The 25,788-nt window shown below is 44.2% G+C and overlaps 1 protein-coding gene and 1 long non-coding RNA gene across 9 annotated transcripts in view; one reads left to right on the forward strand and one right to left on the reverse strand.

The window, feature by feature from the left end:
* LOC310707503 overlaps nucleotides 1–25,788 on the forward strand; it is a 211,864-nt gene that overhangs the window by 175,072 nt on the left and 11,004 nt on the right. The gene's annotated exons all lie outside the window — the stretch shown is intronic.
* The window catches only part of ARMC9 (armadillo repeat containing 9), an 88,987-nt gene that overhangs the window by 61,087 nt on the left and 2,112 nt on the right, over nucleotides 1–25,788 (reverse strand). For 3 of the 8 annotated variants that reach the window (XM_083504059.1, XM_083504056.1, XM_083504057.1), the window contains exons 3-10: nucleotides 24,889–25,014; nucleotides 23,980–24,147; nucleotides 21,726–21,881; nucleotides 19,824–19,916; nucleotides 16,545–16,569; nucleotides 13,216–13,373; nucleotides 10,426–10,524; nucleotides 3,244–3,279 (exon numbers count right to left, since the gene is read on the reverse strand). In XM_083504059.1, the coding sequence (XP_083360185.1) occupies nucleotides 3,244–3,279; nucleotides 10,426–10,524; nucleotides 13,216–13,373; nucleotides 16,545–16,569; nucleotides 19,824–19,916; nucleotides 21,726–21,881; nucleotides 23,980–24,147; nucleotides 24,889–25,014 (861 nt within the window). The remainder of the gene's footprint in view (nucleotides 1–3,243; nucleotides 3,280–10,425; nucleotides 10,525–13,215; nucleotides 13,374–16,544; nucleotides 16,570–19,823; nucleotides 19,917–21,725; nucleotides 21,882–23,979; nucleotides 24,148–24,888; nucleotides 25,015–25,788) is intronic. The other 5 variants (XM_083504063.1, XM_083504060.1, XM_083504061.1 and 2 more) reach the window with 3 other exon arrangements.

Genomic DNA, 25,788 nt, shown 5'->3' on the forward strand with positions numbered 1-25,788 from the left:
GAAAGAAAGGTAGAGCTGGGTATCATCTGCATATTGATGGACACCCAGTCCAAACCCCCTGATGATCTCTCCCAGCGGCTTCATATAGATGTTAAAAAGCATGGGGGAGAGGACGGAACCCTGAGGCACCCCACAAGTGAGGGCCCAAGGGTCTGAACACTCATCCTCCACCACCACTTTCTGAACACGGCCCAGAAGAAAGGAGCGAAAAAAGCCCAAAAAGAGAGATGTGAAGGATAAAGTGCAAATGTGGCAGCCTGTGGACATTGCTGAGAACCATTCTGGTCCAATCAGTGGATTTTTATTTTTTTAAGACTGGATTAAGCATCTGGAAGATATGATTAGTTTTAACGGGTAGGATTTGCAACAAAATGTGGCAGTGTGGCGTGCTTCTTGTTCAGGATTCTAGCCACTTTCATTCCCTTCCCCAGATTTGCACATCTGTATATATCCTCATTGGATGGTTTGGAAGGGGCTTCTCCTTATTTCCCCCACTAAATATATATATTTTTAAATACAGCAACCTTGTGGGTCCCCATAAACATGCGGATGCGGCCTACTTTGGATAGCCATCAGCACTCAGAACCGCTATTGGAGGGAAGAATGGAATCATGTTCTTTGTGCTCAAAAGCAAGAGTACCCTACGTACACAGAGGAGCTCCCATCCTTGGGAATGGGAAAAAGCATCTTTCGCACGCACGCAGTCCCAGCGTCAATCTCTGGTTTCACTAGTTAAAAGGATTAACCCAGGCACCCCCAAACTCGGCCCTCCAGCTGTTTTACGACTACAACTCCCATCATCCCTAGCTAACAGGACACGTGGTCAGGGATGATGGGAACTGTAGTCCCAAAACAGCTGGAGGGCTGAGTTTAGGGGGTGCCTGGATTAACCGGGAATCCTGAACCTCACTGCCACTCAGCATAGAGAACACAGAGCAAATGGTTCTTCCCATGTTTCTGGATGCACATGAGGGAGGCACAGGTCTCTGCTTGAGATTATGTCTGTGCACACTGGGGTGCAGTTTGGCGCTACGCAAGCCTGTCAGTGAATGGGAAGAAGAAGAAGAAGAAGAAGAAGAAGAAGAAGAAGAAGAAGAAGAAGAAGAAGAGGAGTTTGGATTTGATATCCCACTTTATCACACTACCCTAAGGAGCCTTGAAGCGGCGAACATTCTCCTTTCCCTTCCTCCCCCACAACAAACACTCTGTGAGGTGAGTGGAGCAAAGAGACTTCAGAGAAGTGTGACTGGCCCAAGGTCCCCTAGCAGCTGCATGTGGAGGAGCGGGGAAGCGAACCCGGTTCACCAGATTACGAGTCCACCACTCTTAACCACTACACCACGCTGGCCCTCCCTGGGAAGGGAAAGATGAAGGGATATTGCATGGGGATCCACTTCCACTGTACACAAGGGAGGAGATCAGCTGGGCTTGGGTTCCCTTGGGGCAGCAATGCAAATGGAGATCATCAGGAAACTGAATTCTGCACCATGAATACCACATTCTGTGATTTCCCGCCCCCCCCCTTTGCTTTGCACAAGCTCCTCTAGGCCTCATAGCATAGGGAAAAGCTTGTGCCTAATGTCTCCGCTAGAAACAGTCTTAAGAGACCATTTCAGCAGGAGACTGGAATCATTCTAAACAGGGCTGGAGTTGTTGTTTTTTCCTGTTCCCTAACTCCGCTTATGTCTGAAGCCTAGAAAGCCAATATCCTCTCCCTGCAAAGAATGCACTGGCTGTGGGCAATCTGGAATGGTCATAAAGGTCTTTTGGCTAGGAGGCCTGCCTGCAAATGGCCATCTGGGCTGCAGAAGGTGCAGCCAGAACCTTGCTCTCAACAAGATGTGCTTTAAGACAATCTGACTCATCTGACTCATCATGCACAGGCAAAGATGGACTCCTGAGCTCACAGCCATTACTGTAATCATTTCCAGAGAGGTAGCCTTGTTAGTCAGCGGCAGCAAAAACAAACAGTCTTGTGGCACCTGAAAGACTAACACATTTATTATGGCATGAGCTTTCATGGGCTACAGTTCATTGATTCAGATGCATGAAGCACTGTCCAGAGTTGCAGGTAAATATAGAAATGCTTTGGTGGTTGCAGATGTCTGTGCCATCTACAAGTGGTAATAATGTAATCACTGCCTGTACTTCTCTGCAGTTCCTTTCCATTCAATCCCTCCATTTACATCTGCCACAAATATGTACAGTGGTACCTCGGGTTACAGACGCTTCAGGTTACAGACTCCGCTAACCCAGAAATAGTACCTCGGGTTAAGAACTTTGCTTCAGGATGAGAACAGAAATCACGCAGCAGCAGTGCAGTGGCAGCAGGAGGCCCCATTAGCTTAAGTGGAGCTTCAGGTTAAGAACAGATTCAGGTTAAGAACGGACCTCCAGAACTAATTAAGTTCTTAACCCGAGGTACCACTGTATCTCCCAACTCAAGTTAACACCATGAAGTGCTGAAATGGACTGTAGTCAGCAGAAGGGTGATGTAACTCTATTCTAAAGGCTTGTTTTCCCTCAATCAGACTTAGGACAGTTCAGCCAGAGGTAGCCCCACTGCTGAACAGAGTGTGGATGTGGCACACTTTGCACCAGTTTTGCTTAATTCAGCATAACTTACACTTTCCATTCTTCCGATTGTTCCCTAAGAGGTCTTTAATCGAGTTGTTGGCATCGATCTGTCTCAGGAGACAATGGAGTGCACCTCCGGGGGTGATGTCTAACCGCTGGAGAATCACAACGCCTGCTGTGGCTGCAGTGACCGGTAACTTGTAACTGCTGCCTCCCAGCTTGCTTTTGCTGTGTTAGCAGCACCAAAGTGACCTCCCTGGGGCGCAAGGCTGGGCAGCGGGTATGGAGGTCCTGGGCTGCCCAGATGACAAGACCTCTCTGCCTTTGGCACCAGATTGGCTACAGAAGTTGCCAGAAGGAGGCGTACAAGGTGCCATTCAACCGCCTTAGGGACTCCACTCTGGATTTGTGTATGGTTTACTCCTTAGTCTGCCTATTATAAGGCACAGGCTTAATTTGACTTGTAGTTGTACGGCACTTCCCCATGCAAGCATTCCAACAGATTTTCATGCAAGCATTCCAATACCTTTTGCCATTCAAAAATGTCACTGGTGCACAGGCAGAGCAAAGAGAATGGGCTAAAGAGCCCGTGAAGGGGAGAGAGGACAGGAAAAGGATGCATAAGGCAATGTGGAAAAGATAATAAAAGAAAATGCAGGAACTTACATATTCATCATCACAGGGGCTCATACAGCAATATCCCTTTAGGGGTAAACAGGCACACATTAAAATAAAAGAGACGAAGAAAAAGAAGAGGGAAAGTTAACAGAAATCACACAGAGATGATCAGCAGTTTAAAGAAAAATACAACACACAAAAATAACAATAAAATTAAAGTTTGTTAAGGAGAAAGAGAAAACAGATTTTGGAAAGGGACAGGCACCTGAGCTTTGACCATCTTAAAACCTGTACTATTTCCACCAATATTCTTGTAAGTATCCACAAAAGACAAGGGAAGGTCTGGAAAAAAGGGTGTAATTTAAAACGACTTAAATGCCAAATTGAAATTGGTAGTGGGAAAGATAGAGAGAAGGAGATATCCATTAGTTACCCACTATTCAAGGCCGGCCCATCCATTAGCCTTGGTAAGACAGTAGCCTCAGGCAGCAGGCTGTTGACAGCTGGGAGGGGAAATAGTTTCAGGCCCCTGAGGAGTGTGCTGTTCACTGTCTCCTGCACTTGCCCTCATCATGCCAGACTTCCCCAGACAACTTCCAGTCACCTCAGGCAGCAGAGGAGGATGGGGAGGCGCGGAGGGTGCCATTTTCTGTTCTGCCTCAAGCGGCAAAATGTCTTGGGCCACCTCTGCCACTACTTATCTTGATTTGAAGCAAGATGCTGCAACCGAGGGAGCTATTGAAACAGACCTTACGCTTGCAAACAGCCTGGTCTCACTCAAACTGCAGAGCGAGAAACTGGGAAAGGATCTGCCTCTTGCCAGCCAGTGAGCAAATATCCTATGGCACCTCCAGTTAACAAGGAAAGTTCCTGGTTCCTGGAGGCTTCCTTTGGCAGGCAGGCAGCTCAATGCCACTCTTAGTTTAAAACAAGTTAGGCTGTACTCCTATAATGCAAGTCCCATTGAACTCAATGCAACTGACTTCTCAGTTTTGTTCCCCCCTCCTTGAAATAATATCTTCATACCTTCATGTTGTTTCATAAATGCCAAGGGAGAATATCAACCTGCTCTAGAAATCAACAAATAATAATCCTACTGTTTATGTTTTAGGTAGGCTCGGGCCTAGGCATGCATTTATAAAAGATTTGATTATTGCTATTTAAAAAACAAACAAACATGTGAGTAAATGTCTTAAGATGACATGGTTTGATTAGAATTAAAAGGTCTTTGCAAGTGCACCACAATAAAGGATTAAACGCCCAAAATGTGGGATGCCCCATGGGCTTAGTCAGTCATGAAAGCAAAAAAGCAGAAACCAAAACAGTATCTGAGAGGCTGCAGCAAAAGGGTATTTCTGTTAAAGCAATTGTCACTGATTTTATGGCACTTCCTTCTCCTCCTTCGTCCAAGGAGAAGTTCATGGGAAAGCCCAAGAAGGATCCTGGAAACGGACACATCCAGGCCTGCTTAGTTCCAGAGACGGCACCACAGCAAATCTGTGCACAATCTGCGCTAAAATATATATTAGAGCTCTGCGCCAGGCAATGCAAATTCTTCACCAAAACCACTGAATTCTACAACCAGTAAAAATCATGCAAAGTGAACATGAATTCCCTTATTTCTAAAAAATGAATCTTCCTGAACAGCTCATTCTGGCTGTGATCATGACAGGGAGGGACAAGGAACTGCGCAGAGCACCCTGCCCACTGAACATCTTGGACAACCACCTCCAGCTTCTGAGCAGCCCTGCGCCACCAAGGCAAATGCAGCTGTGCATTATGGTACGCTGGGAACTTGACAGAGGAGTGCTTCTCAAGGAGATGAGAAGAATAGGAGATCTACTAGCCAGGCTATGCTCTGCCTCCACAGTCCAAGATAGTAATGCGTCTGAATGCCAGCTGCTGGAAACCAGAGCTCTTGTGCTCTTGTGCTTAAATCCTGCTTGCAAGTTTCCCACAAGAGGCATCTGTTCAGCCACTGTGAGAACAGGATGGTGGACTAGGTGGGCCATTGGCCTGATCCAGCAAGCTCTTCTTATGTTTTTATGAGAACCTGGTGGGCTGCTTTTTGCTTGCCAGGACATACGTGACAAGCTCTAGCAGAATGAAGCAGTAGAATCCTGACATCACTGAGTAGATTTGCCAGTCCTTAGTCTTCCCCCTTGTGAAAAACCTCCAAGCACATAAAAAAATAGCAGAACAGGGAGAGATTTCTAGCTCAACTCACTCCCTGCTGTGTTAAGTTTTCTACCTGGAGGCAGTTTTTAAAAATGGAACCTCACATCTGAGGCCTCAAGTTTCCCCATTCATTCTATTATCGCATTTTCATCTCATTCTGCTGCATAGGTAGACAAGGCTATATTGCTTTCTGAAAAGATGCAGTATGTACTGTGAGCAAGCAGATCGTGAAGCTTGAGGCTCCAAGACTTTGGCCACCTCAGGAGAAGAGAAGACTCCCTGGAAAAGACCCTGATGTTGGGGAAGATGGAGGGCACAAGGAGAAGGGGACGACAGAGGACGAAATGGTTGGACAGTGTTCTCGAAGCTACCAGCATGAGTTTGACCAAGCTGTGGGAGGCAGTGGAAGACAGGAGTGCCTGGCATGCTCTGGTCCAGGGGGTCACGAAGAGGCAGACACGACTAAATGACTAAACAACAACAACAACTGTGAGCAAGGCAAGCTGCTGTGTTATGTCTAATGAAGAGTTCTGTGTAACTTGAAAATTTACACTCTCCTGCATCAATACATAAAAACTCAGAACTTTGCATTTGGGGTAGGGAGGGGGAGAGACTGAAAGTTTCTAAAATACTAGGTGGTGATTTCCATCTGCTTATTAAATTGTCTTATAAAAATGTCTCTCTGAAAAGTAAAAATAAGGGAGTTTCCTTATTAAACTGCAAAGCAAAGACAAACACTGTCTGCCAAGTGGATGGCTACCACACAATTGGAATTCTAACCATTTGCAGTAAACAGAATGTACAAAAAAATCAACAGTGCAAGAATGCGTCCGGCTCCTTTGAACAAAAGATTAAGAGGTTTATACAATAATATGAGATCAACACGAGTTTTACCTGCGGACACCTTTAATTGCAAAAGCAACATATGACAGTATGAGTGTCACACCTTTTAAGCTCCCAAGCCCCAACAATCTCATTCACTTCACTGCCTCTGGAACTTAGGAATGTCAAAGACTCATCCAGTGCAAGCGTCTTTACATCAATGGCTGCCTTTGCTTTCATTGGGTGCCGCACCCTCTATAGCAGCAGCAGGGGGGGGGCGGGGAAGCTAAGATGCAGGGCTGAATGTGGCTTCTCTCTTTGACCCTCAGGATCAGGAGTCCCTCTCCCCAGCGCCAGATTTAGGGCGGTGGAAGCAGTTCCCCCCGCCCCATGGCACCAAGCCGAGGGGGTGTAAAATAATATTATTATTGATAATAAAACCTATATTTATGCAGCAGGGGGCCCGCCCTGTGGAACGCCCTCCTGTCAGATGCCAAAGAGATAAAGAACTACACAACTTTCTGAAGACATCTGAAAGGAGCCCTGTATAAGGAAGTTTCTAATGTTTGGTGTTTTTGCTGTAACTAAGGGAGCGCCTCTCCCGGTATGCCCCGCGGAGGACCTTAAGGTCCATAAATAGCAACACCCTAGAGGTTCCGGGCCCTAAGGAAGTCAGATTAACCTCAACCAGAGCCAGGGCCTTCTCAACACTGGCCCCAGCCTGGTGGAACGCTCTGTCTCATGAGACCAGGGCCCTGCAGGATCTGATTTCTTTCTGCAGGGCCTGTAAATCAGAGTTGTTCTGTATGGCCTTTGGCTTGGAATCAACTTGATCCCCTCCTCCTCTTTCCTTTTTCCTTCTGTGATGGAACTCCTATTTGGGGACTTCCCTGGCTTTTTCTGGCCCAAACAGGACCAGTCTGAATAGTTGGTCTTGGTGAAGATTTGACGTTTTCATCCCCAAAAAGTTTCTGATTTGAGCTTCTATTGAAATGAGGCTGCATTTTAATGCTGTATTTTAATCTTGTTTTTAAGTTGTATCTTAATCAATTGTTTTATATCTGGTGTTAGCTGCCCTGAGCCCGGTCTTGGCTGGGGAGGGCGGAGTATAAATAAAATTTATTATTTAATATTATTATTATTATTTTATTATGCTGGAAGCTGCCCAGAGTGTTTGGGACAGGAGGGCAGCGTATTATTATTATTATTATTATTATTATTATTATTATTATTATTATTATTATTATTATTATTATTATTATGGCGGCGGCAGCAGCTGTGAGGCTGCAGAAGGTGCAACCCCCAACCAACCTGTTGCTTGTCTCACCACTTTGGGCAGCGGCTGATCTCCTAATCCTTTTAGGATTTGCCCTGAAGCAGCTCACTTCAGACTGCTTTGTCCTCTGGCCCCAGCTCCCGCTGACATGTGGCTCCCAAAAGGAGGATGAAGAATCCCAGGAGAAGCATCTGGGCGGCAGGTGGAGAAAGCATTGGACAGAGGACAGAAGATGTGAGATGCAGCTGGGTGCAATCAGTGTTTAAGTGGTACTGGAAACCCCTGGAAAATATGAGGCTATCCAGGGACAAAGTCTATACAGAGTGGGGGAGAGAGCGGGGGGACTTGTGGCTCTCCAAATTATGTGGGCTCCAACTCCCTTCATTCCTGATCATTGGCAGTCCTGGCTGGAGCCGATGGGAGCTGTGAATCTCTGAAAAGCCAAAGGTTTCCTTCCCCTGATATTCAGAGGATAGGAGAGGGCTACCCACAGAGCTCAATGGAGACAGGGAAAGCAAAGAAAGAGAGAGAGTGTCCCCTCTTCTTCTTTCTTGATCACTCGTAGTCAAGTAAGATTGTCTTCCAAAAACACAGTTTTAACAATGAGTCCGTAAGTGCCTATGGAGGCCAATTCTGGATCCACATGTCCTTCCACAGTGGGGACATTGGTTTCCGGGCAGGAGTTGTCCCCCTACAGAGACCTTGAAAGGGCAATTATTCAGGCAGGTTGGAAGAGAATCGGCTGGTGATGGAATAACAAGGCATAAAGGGAATCAAGTAGGAGAGAGAGAGAGATCAACTGTATCGAAGGCAGCAGAAAGGTCCCAGCCAAGGAGGACTAAGGACAGGCCCATAAATTTAGCAGTGAGAAGGTCGCTGGTGGCTTCCATGAGAGCAGTTTCTATGGAGTGCAAGGGGCGGAAGCCAGATTATAAGGGGTCAAAACAGAGTTGGAGAAGATAAAAATGAAACAGCAGGAGTAAGCAGCATGCTCCATGAGCTTTGAGGAAAAGGACAGAAAGAAAATTGGGTGGCAGTTGGGGGAGGAAGGGAGGGTCAAGGGATTAGAACCAAGATTCTCAAGAAGTTTAAATCTGATCCCATTATGACAGTCTCCAGGTTTCCTGCACTTGCTGAGAATCACAAACTGCACACAGAACCCAGTCCATATTTCCACCAGATAGGGCCGGCTGGATTTGGAAGACCTGGTTCAAAGAGTCACAAACTCACTCAACAGATGGCCTTGCTAAAGCACTCACTTGCAACTTCAGTTTCCTGTCTGTAAAAATGAGAACAAATAGTGCCCTACCTCCCATTCATGTTTTATAAGCAAGCAAATTAAAAGCTTTAGAGCAGTGGCTCTCAAACTTCTTGCGCGTTGGACAACTTGAAAATTGCCAAGGGTCTTGGCAGACCACTTAATGATTTTTCTGCCTGTTGTTTAGCCACTGCAAAGCGCTTTGCTAAATATTAAATATTTTTCTTCACAAAAAATTAGGAATTCTTTTTGAATACAATAATATACAATTAAAATACAGTGGTACCTCAGGTTACATAAGCTTCAGGTTACAGACTCCGCTAACACAGAAATAGTGCTTCAAGTTAAGAACTTTGCTTCAGGATGAGAACAGAAATCGTGCTCCGGCAGCACGGCGGCAGCGGGAGGACCCACAGGCTAAAGTGATGCTTCAGGTTAAGAACAGTTTCAGGTTAAGTACGGACCTCCGGAACGAATTAAGTACTTAACCTGAGGTACCACTGTACAATTAAAAATCAATCTGAATATTTTTAGGAACAGGCTGCTATCTTTTTTGTTTATTAATGGAGAACTCCCACTCGGAGTCACCCTCTTTCTCTTGCATTAGCTTGGCTCCTTCTCCATGCTCAGACTTTTCCACTCCTTTCCTATTTCCCCCCACTCTGGAGCTTCCCCAGATGTCATAAACTGGTTGAATACAGAAGTATGGTGGAGGAACCAGCTGGGAAACCACCAAAGAAAAGGCTCAGGGTCCGGGGTGTGGTGGTAGGACAACAATGAGTGGTCAGGGGGAGAAGTCTGAGAAGAAGAGGTGTCGGAAGGTGGAGAGGTAACAGGGCTCAGTGAGCAGGGGGAGTCTGTGTCAGAGAGAAGTCCAGAATCAGAGGCAGAAGCTGAAGCAGGAGAGGCCAAGAGGCAGAGATGAGTCAGTATGGTGAAGAGTCGTGGGTGTCTCCGCCTGCTGCTGCGACAAGCTCCCCTCCTGCCTGATCTCGCAGAACCAGAAGAGGCATAAAAAGGGCAGAGCAGCGGTTGACTGCATGCAGGTGCAATCTCTGACTGCTTGGAAAAAGCCCTAGTGAGGAGGCAGGGACTTTTAGTCTCAGCAACCAATTTTCATGGAGGAAGACCTGCTCTGCTCATTCGGCCTGGCACTCAACCAAGTCTGTGAAGGTCATGTTTTTGCTCATAAAGAGTTAACTCCCTCTTTGAACTATGTGATTACTGGTCTATGTGATTGCGGCATTCTCCTATGACACCAGCCATGGCTTTGTTCCTCTGGGGAAGGCAGAGCACCCTCCCATCACAACTGGCCTGTCCTACCCACCAAGGTTCTAAGGTCAACAGAGGGGCCACTGTGCCCACCATTCTCTACACACCTGAGCCCCCCATCTCCATGTAGTGACACCACTTTACAGAGCAGACCACTTTGGTGAAGCTCATGGGCCACTGACAGCCTTTGGGAACTGTTGCTTTAGAGAGTGCTCCGCACATGTAAAAGTGCTGCCAGTGCGCCACATTCTGCTTTTTGAGAACTGGTAGGAACGACCTTCCTCTAGGCCATCAGCACATGACAAAACCGTCACAGACCTATGGACCGCTGGGGAAGTGTACTGCTTAGGTGGTACATCATTGCACGGCCACAGAGTCATGGTTTTACCTTTTAACAAAGACAAGCGCCAAAGGTTATACTCACAGTTCCAGGCCTTGTGAAGTCTATGCTATGCGCTACGCTCTGCCTCATCTGGTTGCTAAATAAACGAACACAAACGCTCTGCAGATCTTCTGGGGTGATCTACCAAAAAAAGGTAACGCATTAAGTCAGTGGGAAATTACATTTTCTTTTGACCTTGGCTACTTATTTGCACAAGGAGGTGCCAAAACGGACCGAATGCCACCCTGCTCTTATAGGTGTGAGGGCCAAAAAACGGGGGAGGAGAGGCTAGGAATGCTTGAGTCATGTCAGTAAAAGTACGGCAGAACAGCCATTCTGTGCTGTGCAAGATCCCTGCAAAGCCCCTTCTGTGCAAGCCCCACCCTGACTGCCCCCACACCAGACACCATCTATGTCATGCATGGGGCAGGGGGGTGTAGCTCAGACAAAATAGTCTGGCAGGCCAAATCAGGCCTGTGCGGGCCAAGGTTTCTCGTCCCTGCATTAAACAGCCTGGTCACAACTGCCACCCTCCAATTTCATTTGGCTGATTGCTCACATGGGTGGGCTGGAAAAAGTCAATAGCAATACAGTCATACCTTGTTTTGCAACCAGGATCCGTTCCGGAGCCCCGGCCACTAGCCAAAAAGGACGCAGGACAAAGCGACGCATCTGCACATGGAGCAGTTTGCGCTTCTGCGCATGCGGCAAACCCGGAAGTAACCTTTCCGGTACTTCCGGGTTTGCCGTGGACATTCGCCAGAATGGACGCTAGACGAGGCGGACGTTGAGAGAGGTATTACTGTAAAGACCATGTAAAGCTTGAATGGGTTTTAACGTAAGACTCGAACCCTAAGTTGTACTTGGGTTCCACTGGAATCGATGGGGCAAGGTTTGCAGTGTGACCTAACTAAGTCTGGATCTAACCCATAATCACTCTGGACTCTAATACTGTACATTTTTGTTTGTTTGTTTAGGAAGGTTCACATCAATGGATGAAATAAAAAAATTCCTTCCAGTAGCACCTTAAAGACCAACTAAGTTAGTTCTTGGTATGAGCTTTCGTGTGCATGCACACTTCTTCAGATACACTGAAACAGAAGTTGCCAGATCCTTCTATATAGTGAGAAGGTGGGGAGGGGTATTACTCAGAAGGGTGGTAGGAATGGGAGATTGGCAGATAGCTGAGATGAGCCTGTTGACGACTCTTAACGACTGCAATAGGTCTTACAGGAAAAGGCAAGGGGTGAGAAGGTGAAAAATGGCTTAGTCATGTATAATGAGATAAGAATCCAATGTCTTTGTTCAGACCAGGTCTTTTCATGGTTTTAAGTTTGGTAATGAGTTGCAATTCAGCAGCTTCTCTTTCCAGTCTATTTCTGAAATTCCTTTGTAGTAAAACAGCTACTTTGAGATCTTGTATAGAATGTCCTGAGAGATTGAAGTGTTCTCCTACTGGTTTCTCTGTTTTGTGATTCTTGATGTCAGATTTATGTCCGTTTATTCTTTGGCGTAAGGTTTGGCCTGTTTGTCCAATATAGAGAGCTGAAGGACACTGTTGGCATTTGATGGCATACACAATGTTAGACGATGAGCAATTAAATAGTCCCGAGATGGTATGTGTGATGTTATTGGGGCCAGTAATGGTATAAATCTGACATCAAGAATCACAAAACAGAGAAACCAGTAGGAGAACACTTCAATCTCCCAGGACATTCTATACAAGATTTTGGGATTTTGGAAGTGAGGAGGCAGCTCCTGTCCTCGCAAGTTGAGGATTATATGCTTGCTTGAGTCACTGGGAGCCAACTGCACTGGTGCAGAATATTCCTGTTGGCTCCTGCTCTTGTCAGTGGAATTCTGTGTGATGCAGATTCTATTTATTATTAGATTTATATAAACTACCCTGCATCAAAGTATAAAATTCTGTGGCTTCCTCACCTTGGGATGCGGGGGGGGGGAGGAGGGGAGAAGGGCTGGGCTTCATTTAGCCTTCTCTGCCACTGTGATTGTATCATTGTATGAAATAAGTGTATGAAATCCAAGATCATAAAATGCAAAGTCGGATGAGCTCACAGTTCATTCCCAAAACTCCTTTGAATGCAACACTCAACTAAACAGCGCCACCACCTGGTAGAACTAGAACAAAACAGATTTGCAAAGAATGGGTGTCCAATTTTCTTGGAGCCCCTTGGGACAAGGCTTTTTAGCTTAGAAAAAGAGAAATTGAGAGGAAACATGATAGACATGTCTAAAATTAGTTAGGGTGTGGAGAAAGTGCATAGGGAGAAGATTTTCTCCCTTTCTCTAGAGCTTGTGGTTATCCACTGAAACTGAATGGTGGGAGATTCACGACAGACAAAAAGGAAGCACTGCATTTTACAGTGCATCGTTAAACTACAAAACCTTTCTTCGTAGGGAAGTTTTTCCTGCCCCGTGAACATTCTGGCTGCCCTTTTCTGAACATTTTTGAGCAAACCCATACGCAGTATTCCAAGCGCAGTAACAGCACAGATTTGTCATCACGATACTGGGAGTTTGATTTTCAATCTCGTTCCTAACGGTCCCTAAAATGGAATTTGCCTTTTTCATAGCTGCCACTCACTGGAATGACATCCTCATCTTGCTATTCACTGCAACCTCCATGGTCTCTTTCTTGGTCATTCACTGCTAGTTAAGGCCTCAACTGCATAAATTCCAGTTTATGTAGCCATGACACTTCACAGGCAAGAGCCTCCTTCATCAGACCCATCTGAATAAGAAATATTTGGCAATATGCAAATGCGGTTTATCTCAACCATCCAATGTGGATGCTCTCAAGTTCCCCCTTACCATTTTGCCACTGACTGTGGCCTCAAGGGAATCCACCAGCTCAGCTGTCACCCCAATGAGGTTGTGGTAGTCAGCTTGGATTTTGTTGAACCGCTTGAGGTAGGTCATGGTTTTGCGTTCAGACTCCACCAGCTGCTGATGTAGCTGCTGCAGCATTTCTGTGAAAGGGAAGAAAGGGAAATTACGAGCCTTTCCCCCTTACCAACCGCACTGACATACTGAGGAATGACACAGTCCTGTTTCCTTCATAGCAAAACACACACACACACACACACACACACACACACACAATGCCTTGCACATGGTGTTGCTCATGAATTCTAAGTAACAAAAAAGTGCAGTTTTGAAATCTGTGATTAAAATAAGTGCTGTTTTGAATGGTTCAGTGTGCCACCTCTGCATTTTAAATTGCATTTTAACCTGTATTTTAAATTGGTTCCCCCCTCCCATTATGTTTTTACTGTAATTTTACTGGTGTTAGCCACCCTGAGCCTGACTCTGGCCGGGAAGGGCAGGGGTATAAATAAAATGTATTATTATTATTATTATTATTATTATTATTATCATCATCATCATCATCATCATCATCTCGATCCAAAATGGTGCCTATTTGTAGCCAAGCACAGCCAGAGACTTGCGCCTCGATCTCATCAACCATCATGCAAAATTTGGTCACAGTATCTGAAGAAGAGTCCAAATGCATAGTGAACAAACTATATATAACATCTACATGGACACAGGGAGTATGCTGTTGGCACCTACTTTGGCTAACAATCCAACGTGGTGACAAAAGAGCAGGAGGGAGCGCTTACTCAGTTTTGCAGCACCAAGTATAATTGTCAGACAATATCCTCACCGTCATAAGACATAGACCAGGAGAGGGAGAATGTCCTCTGTCACCTCTAGATTACATCACTACCCTAACACTGAAACAAAACATGGGAGAGCGGACAGAGAATATTTGCCTCTAAAACTAGACAATTTAACGGTCTTGCGAGAACATTCTGTCTCAGCAACTATTGCTCAGGATAGTTAAGGTGGCACTTGTAAACAGAGCTGAGTATTTACTGGGGAACATTCAAACGAAAAAGCAAATCACAGAAATCAACTTTACAACAAAGCATTAAAACAGAACCGGTGTTTTCATTTCCCAGATGGAATCACTTCATGAGGAAATACTTGAAAACTCCTCTGCTAGGATATAGCACTGCTTTTAGAAGGTGCATTTGAAGCCATGTATATTCTCAAGAATCACCATCCCAGGACCAAAAAGTGACGTGTGTTTGCCTCCAACAACCAGGTTCTAACCTTTATTGGGGGGGGGGGGGACAATGGGGGAAAGGAGCATTGCAACCTGCTTTAGGGTCCATACAGACATACGCAACTTGATTGATGGAAGCACTCACTGTTCCTTACCAAATGGACAATCCTCTCCACGGGTTCTGCTATTTGAGAGCAGAAGTCAGCCATAGTACAGCATAGCACAGCACAAATGTCTGGCAGCTGCACCATCACAAATCCACTCACATCCCTACCCTCTGGGATGCTTGTTCTTTTCTTCTATTTTTACTAAATTGGTTAAGTTATTTTATCTTGCCCAAAGAAACTCAAAGTGACTTACAACCAGCCCAAAAAACAGAGATACATGAAAACCAAGTAGGGGAACGGAAACATCCCACCCACTTCTAAAAGGCCCCAGATAGTTAAGCATCAAAGGGTCTGGTTGTAAAAAAAAGTTTTTGACTGGTGCCTCAAGAGATTTAATGATGGCACCTGGCAAGCCTCCCTGGGGAGAGCATTCCACAAACAGGGAGCCAACACTGAAAAGGCCCCGCTCTCATGTCGCCATCCTCCAGACCTCTTGTGGAGGTCGCACACAAACAAGGGTCTCAGAGGATGACTGCAGGGTCTGCATTTGTTTATATGGGGAGAGGTGGTCCATGAGGAAGGTCTTGAGCTGCATTTCACTTATATATGGCACCAATTGAGCTTTTAATTTCATGAATATACAAGAAGTGCCTTAAACATTTCCCCCCAAAGTCGTACCACTACATCACACTTGCATTTCTTCCCAGAAAATGTGCAGAGGTAGCTCCCTGGCCACTCACAAAACCACTGTGACTAGTCTGAATCTCAACCTCCGCCTTCCCCACCATTACTGAACCTGAAACTTTCTCAGCTGTTCAAGTTGCTGCAAAAGGAAGGAAGCAAAAATGAAATCATTACAGTACTAGGCTGGTTTTCAATCTTGCTTCTGTTGACAATGATAAGAGACAGCACTGGAGAGCTCCTAAAGCTCCAAACCTATTGAAGAAACTCTAAAGTAAGGTCAAAAACAGCTTTCCACTCCGAGTTCTGCTGTTTTAGTTTCATCAGCTTCAGCAGACCAGAAAAATTAAGAGGATTTCCAAGGACATTTCAGTCAAATTTTTCCCCCAGTTGAAAAGCATTTCGTTTTGATTTTGTTCCGACAACAAAATGAACCATGCAACCGCAGCCATCAATTGCCTACCAGGTATTTTGTCCTACACAACTGAGAAACTTGATTTTTCCAGGCTCCCCTAGTCTTGGCAAAGCTCGGAAGAACCTACTGCTTTCTAAACCAGATTTCTTTGGTGTCTCGGGCTTTTATAACTATTGACAAAAACAATAGATTGGATGGGAAGGGACATTTTCCATGGAAAGAATCACACTATACAGTAGTTATCAGAGAATTAAAAGTTACATATACACATCAATAATTAAATGCACTTCTGAACACGTTTAAAGGCTTAGTTGGGGCAGCTCCAGACATTAATGCATATTAATGGAAGGGTTTCACCATTTAGTCCAGTGTTGTGTTTGACTGCTTATATATAGAATTTTTATTTTGCTCATCAGCCAAATTTTGTTCTAAGGCTTATTAATGTAAAAGGTGCAACACAAAAGAAAAATGGATTTGGAGGGAGGAGGAAAAAGCAAACTCACCCACCAATTCCCAGTTGCAATGTTTTTGTAAGTGCTCTTTTTGGAAGCTCAATAGGAGGGAATGCATTAATTGCTGGGCAGTGGGGTCCTGCAGGCAGGCAGGCAGGCAGGCAGGCAGGGTTTTGCCGTCTGGAGCAGATCTGGGCAAGGTGCAGGCTGTGCAAATGGGGGAAGGGGTCCATTGCCCAAGTGTACATTCTTGTGCTGATGGAACACTTTAACTGGATACCGCCCAAACATTTTAGCCTCATGTGTAAAAATGCTCAGAGCCTAAATATAATCACCATTTTAATGCCATATGACAGGCATTCTGATTCCAAAAGAGAATATACATGTCATCTCCAGAAAGCCTGCTTATTTACCTTGGCTGCACTGTGCGTTCTCCTTCTGCCGTGGGAGAGAATGAGAGCTAAGGAAAAGAAGCGCTCAGTGAACAGTGAGAGAAAATGGACTGGTGCCTCGTTGATCTCGTAGCACTTTTTAAGGACAAAAAATCCCGTAAATCCTACAGATGGAGAACCAAGACTCAGCAAGACTATGGTTAGTTCAAAGCCCTGCGAGAACGCTGGTCCATGCTAGCTCCTTCACACATTTTCTGCATCTGGTGTTAAGTGAAAGGTGTTGCACTATAGCTCAACTCAGTTTCAAATTATCTGTCTCCCCAGACTCTCTTGTCGTTCTTATTCTTTTGTAAGCGTCTGGTGTCTGCTTCTGGAAAAACTTGCAGGGAATAAGAGGTGGATGTTGTCGACCCAAGCAAGTTTAACGGACCTTTGCACGAAGTCAGCCTTTGCCAACCTGCTGCTCTCCAGATGTTTTGTCTGGTCAGCAATGGTCATGCTGGCCAGGGTTGACATCTAAAACATCTGGAGGGCTGGTTGCTGAAGGCAAGTCACCAGAGTTCCAGGAAGAGGAAGGCCTTCCCACCACCTGCCCCTGTGTCCTTGTAACGACAGATGCCAGGGACTGAAAGTGGAATCCACTACTGCATGCAAAGCGTAAGATACGATATCTCCACCTGACAGTATTGTCCCCCATGCATGAAGTGATAATTAAGACAAATCAGAGAATAAATCATGAAGCTCTTGCAACTGAGGTACGACACAGCTGGAAGACATGCTAGAAATTTGCTTTTAAGTGTGAGAAATAACAACTCAGACAAATGCAAGGAGCCTTACACTGTGCCAGGCCACTGACTGGTTCACTTAGCATGGCAGACTCTGCTCTGACTGGTAGCTGTTCTCCCTGCTCTCAGTCAGCCCTGCCACTAGAGACCTTCTTCCGATGGGAATTCAAATTGGGACCTTCCGGGTTCAGCTATACAAGATCTAGGTTTCAAAAAGAAGTGATCGAAGGGAAAGTGAAACTAATGAAGGCCGCATACAGGATACTGCTAGAATGGGAGACGAAAGATGAAGAGGTAAAATCAGTCATGATCAAATGGGCACAAGATATAGGTCATAACATTATGATGGAAGATTGGGAAAGGTTATGGAAAATTGATTTAAAATTTACAGATTGTTCTTTGTTGAAAGAAAATTATATGAAAATGATGTATAGATGGTATATGACACCAGTGCAATTAGGAAAAATGTACAAAACCAGTTCAAGTTTATTTTGGAAGTGTAAGAAAAAGGAAGGGACATTTTACCATATGTGGTGGGATTGTAATGAAATTAAGAAACGTTGGGAAATGATATACAATGAATTGAAAAAAATGTTCCATCTAACATTTGTTTAAAAACCTGAAGCATTTTTGTTAGGAATTGTAGGGAAAGACCTGCCAAAGAAGCTGAAAAACATCTTCATGTATGCGACAATAGCGGCGAGAGTCTTAATAGCACAAGGATGGAAGACTGAGAAAAGAACTAAAGAATTATGGCAAGAGAAACTGATGGACTATGCAGAACTGGCAAAATTGACACATAAACTACGGGACAAGGATAACTGTGACTTTAAAGAGGAATGGGAACCTTTTACAAAGTACCTAAAGACGCAACAAAGTGAACTGGACTCCTTGGCAGGCTTTGAATAAACGCTCACATTTTTTTTAATTGATAATAATTAGTTAGATAAATTAAGGACTTATACAATTCTCTAACGTGCAGAGAATAGTATTTATAGAGAAACCAGAGATTGGAACTGAGGGAAGTCGGGGGGGCGGGGAGGGCGGGTTGTTTATGGGAGGGAGGGGGAGGGGGGAAATGAGGGGGGAAATTAAGGATGATATGTTTTAATATGTTTTGTTGAAGTACCTAATAAAAAAATTAAAACAAATAACAAATTGTGACCTACCATACGGTTCATTGCTGAGTGACCTCTCCCTAAGGATGCAGCAAACTTTGCATAATAAAATGAGGAATGCATTGGGATCCTTGGTTCTTCCTAGGTATGTAAACAAGCCTGAAGGCTTGGGAACTGTCTCATAAAATTCCACCAGACAATGGCTGGGATCTGAGCAGCCAACAGAAGGTTCATGCAGGGACACTTGTCTCAGGCAAAAGCCACTTGATTCTAAATCATGGCAACCCACTATAAACAAACATATAAGTACGTGCCAAACATTTAGAAGTATATACCTTAACTGCATGTTTCTCTTTGGAGGGTGAAAGAGAGGGAAGACATACACCAGTGCAGTCCCAGAGGCTTTTAATTCAGCTCTGCCAGTTTAAGCGGTCATTGAGGTCGGAACTACGTAAGCCACCTCAGCATCGTATCTTTAAAAGGCCACCTGCCAGTTCTCTTGTGCAGATCAGGGATAAGTAGGCATGATTTATAGCAGAGAGGTTTTTGGTGGGCAGAGAATGGTCAACTTTTTCTTTACAAAAAGGAGGCCTTCTCAGTGGTGGCCCCATGGTTATGGAATCCCTTCCAAACGAACTATGCTTGACTCTAAACCAGGGATAGAGAACCTCCAGTCTGTGAGCCAGATTTGGACTGCGTGGCCATTTCAGTCAAGCCACGCTCACCTGCCCTACACCAGACATCATATTTCAGCTTGGCCAAAAGGGGTTTTGCAGGCACTGCTGACTGCAAGTACCTGCAAAGCCCCTTGCACAATGCCTCCCAAGCACTTGGCAGCCAGCTGATTGTCAGGTATGTCAGGTGCTCTGTGCAGGGCGCTTTGCAAATGCTGTGCTCAGTGCTTCCCAAGAGCCTGACAACCAGCTGGTGCTTAGGTGTTTGGGAAGCACTGTGCAAAGCTTTTACAAATCTCAGCTGTCTTACATCATTATGGCATCAGATGATTGACCAGTAAGTGGTCCTGCACACCTGCCAACACTGGTCCACAGGAGGAGATAAAATATCTGACCCACTGGGCCAAAAAGTTTCCCCACCCCTTGTGTAAGTTGCCCTCAGGTGTTTCATAAAGCATTCAAGCTATGGATGAGGCCCAGATTCTGAAAAGCTTATGCAATGATTAATCAATACAAATATATCTAATTAATCATCTAAAAATACACCAGATTGCAGCCTACTTGAGAGTAGTATAATGCTGATCCCAGCAGAACTTTCCCCCAAATAAATATACACAGGCTGCAGAGTATCATTAACTGGCTGACAGATCCACTAATTTCACTGCTCCCCTGAAAGGGATTAAATTGCAGTGAATTATCTTTAGAGCATTTTGCAAAGGATACATAGAGAGTCAGAAGTCTTGGGGTATTGCTGGCTTTTAGAGATGCAGACAGGAATTCTTCCAACCTCATTTTTAGATCAGACTCCCAAGAATCCTAGAAAAGCAACACACAAATCAGAACTGTTTATCAAATATGTACAGCAATTTTCTACAACACATACCAACATTTTGCAAGCCAAAAAGCGAGGAATATGTCACTTAAAACATGGCTCCTGGTGAAATGCAAAGAATAGCAGACAATTTGGGGTAGTTTTATGTAGAAGAGGCCATGGTAGTTTTATTAAGAGGATTGCAAACATGGATGGGCCACTTAAGCTACAGTAGGGCAATTTTGTAGGAGCAGAAACCACCATGAAGTTCTCTTTTGCAAACTTTGTTGAAATGATAAGAGCTGCACAGAAGCCCTTGCACAGGAAAACCTTGTTGACATTTGTGTATACCGAAATCTAAGTGGATTGTGTCCTAATGAGTCACAGTCTTTAAAGGTCATAGTAACAGCTAACTTGGATAGGGTACTGTGGTCTCTGTGAGGCTGCCCTTGAAAAATACTTGGAAACTGGTTCAAAACAGATCCATCCGAGTTTGAATTGGGAAAAAAGCATATTGAACATATTCCTCCAATATTAAAAAAATCTTATCTGGTTACCAATTTGTTCGCAAGTCCAAAAAGTGCTAATTTTAACCTGTCAGACCCTAAAGAGTCTGGAATCAGGAGATGGACTCCTATGTACCTAGCCAGCTATTCAGATCAGTAATTTTAAGTTCTTGTCCATGTTCCTAAGCCTAGAAAACACGGGTCAGAGAAGTTTCCCCCTTGCCCCGCTCCTTTCCCAGGGAAAACCCACTCTTTAGTGCTAAACTGGAGCAAACGTCCATCTGAAGAAAACCCAAATTGCTGTTTGCTCCGACTGAGCGCTGAAGAGCTGTTTTCCCTGGGGGAAAGCAGTGGGGCAAAAGGAAGTGTGAGTCCTGAGACGCAACAGTAGAGCATGTGGGAAAAGGCCTTTCTGGCCACAACGCCAGATGCTGAATGCATTCCAGATAGAGGTCCTTCACATCCAGTCACAGCTGGCCTTCTGACAAGAAGAGGTGGCCATTTTTGCAGCAGACTCAGCAAGCGGATTTTAAAGGCAATGGAAAGCTTGCACCCTGGCTGTTTTTCTCTCCTGTTTGGCAACTATTTAAACATATTTTGATCCGTCAGGCACCTGGGGTTCTTCAACAATTTTGGGGATTCCACAATTATTAAGCATTGCTGAGCTAAAAATTAATACTGTATCCCTCACTCCTGACAGAGAAGCCATCATTCCTTGTGATTTGGAATGTAAGATTAGACCAAAGACCTCCCTAGTCCAGCATAATGTTTCTTACAGCTTCCTCGCAGGGACTGGTGGCAGCTTCTACACCGTGGAACTCCCTGTCTGCTTACATTTGGTAGACATCTTCACTGGAATCTTTTCGTTGCCTGCTAAACACCTTTCTGTTTAGGCAAGCATACCCAACGTGTAAAGGTGACATGTATTTTAATCTATAATGTTCACTTAGAATATATATATATATTTGAATATTGGTTTTACTAATTTATGCTTTTTTATAATCTCATTTTTAAGAATGTGAAAGATTTGTCATGACCATTTTTTAAACATTTATTTTTCACCTATCTATGCTGAAGTGCAGCAACCAACCTTCAACAGTCCCATCCACCCTTAGCAGCATATTTTATTGATAATTTGTATATTTTGTATTCTTTGAAAACCCTTAAAGCATTTTGGGCTTTTTTTGCAGTTAAGCAGTATAGAATTTCTGTTAAATGAGTAAGATAAACAAATACACCCAAATCCTATTGCTGCTGATCCTGAGGGTAGGATTCAGCCACCATGACTAGCAGCCACTCAGTACATACCTGGAAAAGTTCTTTGAAAGATGGGTGGATCATAGGATTGGGAACAAACGGTAGGGCATAGAATGGAAGGAACTCTGTAGTTTGGCTCAGTGCTGCCCCTTTGGTCTCCAAATAGGTTTTAAAACGTGCAACCCTTTCATCCAAAGCTGCTTTGCTCTAAAAAAACAACGAAGAAACACAAGTCAGCAACCTGGAAAGCAGCATGACGGAACTCGCGGTGGGAATCTTGGTTTTATATATCGTTTGGTGTAGAGGCCTCCAAACTTATTTTATCCTCAAACACCACACCAGATGCTTGGGTTCTATGCGAGTCACCCTTTCCCATAAGCGATGTCTTGAGGAGGGTGCATGGAACCAGGATGGCAGAAATGGAGGAAGCAGATCGCACTACTAAAGCACAGGGGCTGCATAGCCACCAATCAGGAAGTCCCCCATTCCAATCTTTCTCATCTACCACAAATTCACTAGATGGACTTAAGTAAGCCTCCCTCTCTTAGCCTCAGTCCCCTCAACTACAAATGCAGTGTTAATCAAAAATTCTGGGTTGTTGGAAGCATTACTAAGATAATATACGTGAAGTACTTTTCAACAAACCTAAAAGACTATGTAAATCCTAAGCATTATTAAACACAACTACTGTGTTTTCTTCTGCAACTTGCATCTCGCCTATTATCAAGTTTCTACTCTCTGACGTTTTTCTGGTTTCAAAAACGGCACAGCAGTCTTCCGGCGAAACCAACAATGGGATTTTTTTAGTATTATTTCAGATCTACTGGGAGCAGTAGAGATGCAGTGAGTATCGTTAAATACCTGCAATTTTGAGTAGCCAGAAACACAGTAACACCTGTCCAGCAGTTTAAATTGAGCAGGGACCCAAACAATGAGAAAGCAAAGGATCACACAGCAAGACTCTCTATTTCTAGAAGCCATCAATTCTCACCTATTAAATACTGCAGGCAGCCTGCAGGTGATCTTATTGAGCCATCCAAACTGACTCTTCAGAACCACTGGGATATTTTGGTGCTTTATTGCCAAAACAGACTGCCCTAATTTTTTTACCTGTGTGCTACACAAGTACTATTAAGCTTATATTGCTTCCTTTCAAACTAATCCTAAACAGTCGGTAAAAACTTTATCCGTCCATTGGACACTGCTGAGCAAACAGTGACTCCTGTGGAGACACAGTTACCTAACCATCTCGCCATCCGAGAGGGCATGAAGGAGCAAGAATTTGGGAATGCAACTCACCCAAAAGTACTTTACACTTGCATAACGGGCGACAGGACTCGGTGAAATCCTTTGCATGCTAACTGTGTTCAGTGCGGCTTATTCCCTAGTGTGTTTAAGAGTGCATCGTAAGGTTTGTTAGGTAAAGGTAAAGGGACCCCTGACCATTAGGTCCAGTCGTGACCGACTCTGGGGTTGCGGTGCTCATCTCGCTTTATTGGCCGAGGGAGCCGGCATACAGCTTCCGGGTCATGTGGCCAGCATGACTAAGCCGCTTCTGGCGAACCAGAGCAGCGCACGGAAACGCCGTTTACCTTCCCACCGGAGCGGTACCTATTTATCTACTTGCACTTTGTGCTTTTGAACTGCTAGTTGGCAGGATTTGTTTGTTACTCACATGGTAAACTCATGGTTTCGAGGATCAGGAATGGGCACCATGGAGACTAAGGTCTATGCACTCGCTTCTCTCCTTATCCACAAACCAGGATGCCCCACCAGGATCAAACCATAGTCTGGGAAATCTGTTGGCTAACTATGATTTGTTGGTAGGCAGAAGCAGAAGCTTCTAATCTCCTCCTCACCTACAGGGGAGGAGTAAGCCCATAAGCCTGTGGCTAGCAGCCATTCATCCCTGAATGAAGTCTAGATCTGGACTGAACCATTATGAACTGCAGGCGAGAGCTCCCAACTGAATGATCCTAAAAATAAAAAAAACCCTCTACAAAGAAAGCCAAGCTGTCAGGGTTAGCTAGAACCCTTCTCCTTGACATCTAATTTTCTCTACAGAGGGGTTTTTAATTTTATTGTTTGTATAGAGGAGCACATAGTCAGAAGAACTAGCTTGGACACTCTAACCATCTTAGTGAGAACTAGGCGAAAGCCACAAGCCTAACTGAAACTGGAAAAGGGGTGAAAGCAATGGGTTATTTATCTCAGCTGTTGACTGAATCACCGCCTTCTCCACTCACTTAAGAAAAGATAGGAGTAAAAATCTACAAGGACAAATTTATTTAAAAAAGAAACATACAGGTTTTCCTACACTGTGCTTTAACACATAGATGGCAAAATGGATGTGAAGATAGAACTCTAGCTTCTGAGCGACAGCTTCATTGTCTCGGATTGAGGAGGGAATATTTTCTTCCCACAGTTCAAAGAAAACATCCTGGTCTCCATCAGTGAAGGACGTTAGTAGATCCTTCCAAAGAGAAGAAGAAAAGAGAGAAGTTACATATTTAATATCTCACTTCCTACGTGATGTTAAAGATGAAACCACTTCTACTGAAACTGTTCAGATCCAGAAAATCCCCTTCCGAGATTCTTCATGGACCAATCTGCTCAACAGCGTAAATAAAGGCTGATCCAGAGCACCTAAGTCAGGGCACCATTTCTGTGCCAAATCCAAATAGTACAGGTACAGGCACTTAAGAAACCCCTGGGCAAAGAAGATGACCTCACTGCTCTCCACCTGATGGGCACAGAGTTCAATTCTGCTTGGTTCAGGTGTGCCAACCCCTTCCCTGAGCTCATCTTGCTGGTTATCTCCCCCACCCAACCCAGAAAGGCCAACCTTGACAGGTGGGCAGGATCCTCCCACCTGTCAACCACCTAAGAAAAATGTTCCTCACCCTTACAGTACATGCTCACGATTACGATTACTACTACTATTAATTAATTAATTAAATCTGTAAACCACCTGAAGGGCAGTTCACTACTTGGCAGAACTAAGGAGTGGGCTTTAAGTGATGAGCGAGGACATCCCAAATGGGAATCCCTTCCAGCATGGACAGGGGAAAGCAATTTTGAACCAAGGGATCACCAATGTGGCAAGGTGTGGATTACCACAGACAAACCTGAGCAGAAAAAAAACTTGGATTTCAACTGCAATAGGGCTCCCATATAGATGAAGCACTAATTTCACAAAAAAGAGAAATGTTACCTGAATTATCAGAGCCTTGGAGTCCTTCACTGAACTACCCCCAGTTTTAGGTAATGGCTTCCCTTTTATTTTGCATTCCTTTGTAAATGTTTTCACTGTATCTTCAAATTCTGCAAACTCCAAATACTGCAAACAAGAAGAAAATCTGCAATAATTCTCATTAAAAGACAAGCAACAATGGATTAAGGCAACAGAACAGAAACCTGTTTGGATGCCTGACCTTTGATAGCTAGAAAACTGGAGAAAGCCGTAGCAATACACATGACTGGGCACTAGAAAAACATGACCTCCATATCAACCTATACATTTTCAGACTTCTGTATGTGCACAAAAATTATATGGATGAGTCAAGTTCTGAGCATGATGTCTATACAGACCAGTCTAATGATTCACTTTCAGTGACTGCATTGAGGTTTGTATATTGACCACTGAGGAAGACCCCTAGCGGGTTGAAATGCGTCTGGTTCTCAGTATTATTGCTGGTCATAAGAGCTTTGGTTTTCAGGATTACTGTGGTTCTTTGAATTTGATGACTGCATTTCAGACTTCATTTATATGTTATAGGCCTCATATATGCCCCTATTTTGGGAATGATTAAAATTCCATATTTATATATATTGCAGTAGTGGTCTGCATCCCCCCCCACATACCCAATTTTCTGCCTTAAATCTACTTTTTGAGGTTCAGTTCTGTATTTTCTGTTATTTGTATCTTGATTATCTTTTCAAGAGACGTTGGACGATTTCGCATCAACAAAAATTGTGCTGATTTAATGTGAATTTTACTATCTAATGAGACCATTGATTCATAAAATGAAAGCAATAACCAATGTACTGTACTACAAAATAAATAAGACAATATTGTAGATGATTTAAATTAAAATCACTTTTTTTCTTAAAA

Source organism: Podarcis liolepis (assembly GCF_965112155.1).
Source record: "Podarcis liolepis genome assembly, chromosome: 5".
Classification (NCBI taxonomy): Eukaryota; Metazoa; Chordata; class Lepidosauria; order Squamata; family Lacertidae; genus Podarcis; species Podarcis liolepis.